At 52.1% G+C, this 5,421-nt stretch overlaps 1 protein-coding gene across 1 annotated transcript; it reads left to right on the forward strand.

The window, feature by feature from the left end:
- Positions 1-316: 316 nt before the first annotated feature.
- LOC309352163 (uncharacterized protein) lies at positions 317-4,873 on the forward strand (the record flags this gene model as incomplete). The annotated part of the gene is made up of 2 exons (XM_081880553.1): positions 317-913; positions 4,299-4,873. The coding sequence occupies exons 1-2, from the start codon at positions 370-372 to the stop codon at positions 4,871-4,873; spliced, it is 1,119 nt and encodes a 372-aa protein (XP_081736679.1). The 5' UTR covers positions 317-369.
- Between the last annotated feature and the right edge of the window lie 548 nt (positions 4,874-5,421).

Genomic DNA, 5,421 nt, shown 5'->3' on the forward strand with positions numbered 1-5,421 from the left:
GTAACTGATATTGTATAGGTCCACCGGTGGCTTGGCCTGGTACTGCTACTGCCCTGCAGGGATTGTTACTGCCCTGCAGGGCAGCTTTAGGGGGCGCACTGTTCTTGTAATTAATTAATTAATTAATAATTATTAATAGGTAATAAAGGCCTTTGGCTGGTTTTGGTCAATTCTTTAGCAAGGTTGACAGCTTTGCTTGGGTTTTAATCAGGGCCTTCCTTGTCTTTCTTTAAACTAGCAGGTATGGCCCCGAAGAAGGCTTCGGCCCGAACTGGCCAGTCTACCACTGCAAAGCGACCTATCAGGGGTCCTTCCCAAGCACTGCGCTCACCTGCCCCGAATCAATCAGTTGGGCGGGTTCAGTCATTTATGGCAGGCATAGCTGATGATCCAGTGGCCATGTCTCGTTTTGCGGCTGAAATGGATGGTGTCCTCCAACGTTGTTCCACTCGGCCCTCTACGTCTGCAAGGCCACCTCAGCCGTTGGTGCCATCGTCGCCAGCTTCATCACTATCTAGCGAGCATGAGGGAGAAGGGCCATCAACTAGTAATGCTCGGGCGGTTTCCCGGTTTACCCAACCCCCCTACTTACCTACTACTCGTGCCCGTTCGCGTAGAACAAGGCTGTCTGCCAGGAGGGTGTCTCGAGGAAAGACCCCTTCGACGCCTGCTTCCCGTCGGAGCGGGGCTGTCCAGCCTTTAGTTGAGGTGGCTTCGGGTTCAGGCACATCACATGTTGTATCTTCTTCTGTGGCTCCAGGTCCTTCACAGCAAGACCTTGACTCAGGATCCTCCATGGAGGATAGCCTTCCAGTTCCTGCCAGGAGATCCTTGGGTGGAAAGCGTCGCCACAGAAGATCTTCCCGGAAGCATGCCAAACGCAGAAGGGAGGACTCTTCTTCTTCTTATACTGGTACGTCTTCTAGTTCTGACGATGAGGCGGGTAGCTCAATAGAACTTTATTGGGGTTTCGGCGAGCCGACTTCGGGGCTTCCGAGGTGGGCTTGGGAAAGGAGGGCCAATGCTCACTGGGCGAAATATGGGGCAGTACAAGAGTGTAGGGATGGTGTGCTGGTACCGGACGTTAAGGTCTCTACCAACTCGGCCAGAGACATTATTCCAGGTTCACACTTGGCGACGAAGCTACGGTCTAGGATACTCAACGGTCGGTATGTAGATATGTTTAAACTGGCCCCACCATCTGAGGACCAGGAGAAAGTGAATTTCTCCAAAAAGCGCCCGGGCAATACCACAATTGACAGAACTTTCGAGCACTGGCTTGATTGTTTCCAAGTCTTCGCCGGCGTAGTGGTGGCAGCTTACCCTCGGAGATCTCTCCACTTGTTTGTTTATTTATCCATCGTTCGCTCCGCCTTCACCAAAGCTGGTGAAAAAGCGGCGATAAAATACGATGAGAACTTTAGGCATCGGGCGGCCAGGATCCCGTCAGCTCGATGGGATCGTAGGGATCTCGACGTGTGGACCACCCATGTGGCCCCATTCATTGACAAAGGAGTGCCGGAACAGCAGAAGCCCAAGCCAGTGGCTTTCAGAACTAGCCGCCGTATGCTATGCTGGGAATTTAATAAGGGGTCATGTCAGCGCCAGGGGTGTAAGTACGCCCACAGTTGCGAGAGATGCGGCGGCGCGCACGCAGCGTCTGCTTGCTTTAGTGGACGGCGGCCCTTTCGTGGAGGCAGAGGGGGTTCTCAGCAAACCCCTAAACCAACTCCCTCTACTGCAGCTGCAGCACCAGGAAAGTAGTGTATTATTATCCTTGGCCCACACCCCTATTCGTTTGCAGGTCCTACAGCTTTGGCTCCAGTCTTATCCCAACAAGGAGGCTGCGGCCTATTTGAACGATGGTTTCTCCGTTGGCTTTAGGATTCCGGTAGCCATGTCTCCCGTGGCACGGAATCCTGCTAACCAAAAATCAATTCGTGAGCTACCTATGGTCGCCCGCAAGAAAATAGCAAAGGAAGTGGCTATGCATCGCATGGCTGGTCCCTTTGATGCACCACCCATTCGTGATTTGCATATATCCCCGCTAGGTATCGTGCCAAAAAAGGCCCCGGGTGAATATCGCTTAATTCACAACCTATCACACCCTGCAGGTACGTCAGTTAATGACGTTATTCCAACGGAGCTCTGCTCCGTGAAATATGCTTCTCTCGATCAAGCGATCAAAATGATTCGGAAGTTTGGTCGTGGTGCCTTATTGGCAAAATGTGATATTGAATCGGCATTTCGCCTTTTGCCAATTCATCCAGATGATTTTTGGCTGCTAGGTTTCCAGTTTGAGGACAAGTATTACTTTGACAAAGCCATGCCTATGGGCTGTTCAATAGCGTGTGCCGCTTTTGAAACATTCAGCACCTTTTTGGAGTGGGCCCTGAAGTCTAAAACAGGACTGGGCGGAGTCACACATTATCTGGATGATTTTTTACTGGCTTCTGAGAACAGCACCGGCGATTGCTCGGTGCTGTTGCAGGCCTTTGCCGACCTTACGCAAGAATTGGGGGTCCCGCTCGCCGCTGACAAGACAGAGGGTCCTTCGACCCAGCTCACTTACTTGGGTATCCTTTTGGATACGGTCGAGCAAACGTCTAGCCTCCCTGCGGACAAGCTGGAGGCTTTGAGGAAGGTTATAGAGGAGCTGCTGCCTTTGAAAAAAGTGTCCCTCAGGCAACTCCAGTCGCTTTTGGGACACTTGAATTTTGCTTGCAGGGTGGTGGCGCCTGGGCGCCCCTTCTGTTCGCGCCTAGCACGTCTTACTGCTGGGTTAAGGTTTCCACATCACCGGGTTCGCCTTTCCCGGGAGGTGAAGACCGATCTTCGCATCTGGCTGGAATTCCTGGAGGAATTCAATGGAGTTTCATTATGGCAGGACACCTTGAACTTGCATAATGATTTCCAGGTGCAATCAGATGCCGCTGGTTCCTTAGGATTCGGCCTTTTCTGGAAAGGTCGCTGGTGTGCTCAACGTTGGCCACCTGGGTGGCAGGGAAGAGAGATCACGCGTGACCTAACTTTTCTCGAGTTTTTTCCAATTGCAGTGGCAGTGCATTTGTGGGTCGAGGAGTTCAGGAACCGTCGTGTCTGCTTCTGGACGGACAACCAGGCAGTGGTGAATGTCCTGGCCAAATTATCTTCGCGCTCCCCCAGGGTCTCGGCCCTGTTGCGGGACTTCGTGTTGCATTGTTTACGTTATAATATAGTTTTCTCGGCATGTTTTATCCCAGGGGTGTCTAACGATATTGCTGATGCTCTGTCCCGTTTTCAGATGGAGCGGTTCAGGTTCCTGGTTCCAGAGGCACGGATACGTCCGGAATATTTCCCGGATCATCTCTGGAACCTTGGCAGCAATTAGTTTGTCAGGGAGTAGCGGCATCGGTTTCCCCTTCCACCCTCAGATCTTATGAGAAAGCCTGGGCTGATTTTTTGGCATTTGTCAGCTTATCTGACAGTGTGGCGTCTGGGGTCCCACCCACCTCTTCGCAGGTGTTGAAGTATTTGGCGCACTTGTTTCAATTGGGACGTGCAGCCAGGACACTTAGGATGCAAGCGGCTGCTATAGCCTTCTTCTGCAAAACATATTTTGATAAAGACCCTTGTGCGAAGTTTGTTGTTCGCAGGGCAATCGAGGGATGGGGTAGAATGTGCCCCTCCAGGCCGGCAAACCGGCACCCCATCTCCTTTGACTTGCTGAGCAGGTTGCGCAAAAAGCTTAGGGTGGTTTGTTGGTCTGGGTATGAGGCTCGCCTGTTCTCGGCTGCCTTTTCCGTTGCATTCTTTGGCGCATTGAGAGTGGGTGAGCTGGTAGTAGAAGACCACAGGGACGGTCGTGCTAGGGGCCTTCTGCTCCAGGACATTCAGCTGTTTCCTGCTGAATTGAGAATTACTATTAGACATTCGAAGACAGATCAGGGGGGCAGGGGTGCCATAATTCGACTCCCTGCCACGGGGGAGGCGGGCCCTTGCCCAGTTAAGGATGTCAGCAAGTACCTGGAGTTGAGAACGCAAGGGGATGGTCCACTGCTTCGGCATGAGAATGGGTTGCCTTTATCTAGACACCAATTTGCGAGGGTATTGCGTAAAGCAATTGTGGCCTGTGGTGGCACGGCCAGCAATTTCGCCCCCCATTCCTTTAGAATAGGGGCTGCTACGACGGCTGCTCACTGGGGCTTGTCAGCTGCCAGAATAAAGGATTTGGGTCGTTGGAAATCGAATGCGTTTAGGGGATATGTGCGTTGATGGTTTGGTGTCTTATGTTGTTTCTTCTGTTCATTTTGTCCCAGGTTTGGATACTGTGCGCATATGGATGGTGGGGCACAGCATCATCCATTGGGCTGGTGTCGCAGCACGACAGTCGGGATTGGGTCCAGGTCTCGGTCTTCCTTCGCACGTACGGTTGTCCTGGCTATACAGAAGGGGAATGCGCTGGGCAGAGTTTTTGCCACGGATTCGGAGCCAGCTGCTATTGGAGGGGCCGCCAGCTGCTATCGTGGTGCAGCTGGGGGAGAACGACCTGGTTTCAACGGACTGTTTTTCATTACGGGCTGCAATCTTGGGTGACCTGGAGACGCTGCGGGCAATGGTGCCCACAGCAAGACTATTTTGGTCCAAGCTATTACAGAGACGTGCTTGGATGGGCAGTCGTTCCCCAGCAGCTATCGAAAGGGCCAGGAAGCGCATCAATGCTGCGGTTTCCAGAAGGATTGTGGAGTTGGGTGGAGAGGTGATTTTTCATCCCGACATCACCTTTCAAGCGGCAGCCCTTTTTAGAGCTGATGGAGTGCACCTGTCGGCTTCTGGGAATGAGGCTTGGATAAGTGCAGTGGTGGCCAAGCTGAGGTCTTGGCTGGGGCTGTGAGTGGTTGGCGGGGAGCTGAGGGCTCCATGGCGGTTAGGCATTGGTTAAGTGGTGCTTGGAGGGGTAAGTGCCTACCCCTCCAAATGATGCGAATGGGAATTCCGTTAAAGGAAATCCAGGGGCTTGACATTCTTTCGTCCTTGTCCCCGGAGTCGGACTTGGGCCGGTCAAGTACCCACCGGAACATGAGGGTGAGAGATGTTAGTCTGATTTCCCAGCTTCATTCTCACCCAATACTTGTTTCCCACGCTGGCTTCCGTTGGTGTCCGGAAGGCCAGCTCTGTCCCTGAGGGCAAGGACAGATAGTCATAACCAATGCCTAAGCAACCACTCACGTTTTGTATTGAATAAAGTTGTGGCCAAAAATTATGCCAAAAACCTAAACAAAAATTGATGTGTGAAGTGTGAGTTTATTTGGGGGTGGCTTGTGGGACTCAACACACAAAAGATGTAAGTTATTGCGGTGACAAAGATGGGTCTCTGGAGGGGTTTAGATCTGGTTAAAATGGGTCAAAGCATGACAAGGGAGAAGAAATGAAACAAACACA

Source organism: Podarcis erhardii (assembly GCF_964252035.2).
Source record: "Podarcis erhardii genome assembly, chromosome: 11".
In the NCBI taxonomy this organism is placed as follows: Eukaryota; Metazoa; Chordata; class Lepidosauria; order Squamata; family Lacertidae; genus Podarcis; species Podarcis erhardii.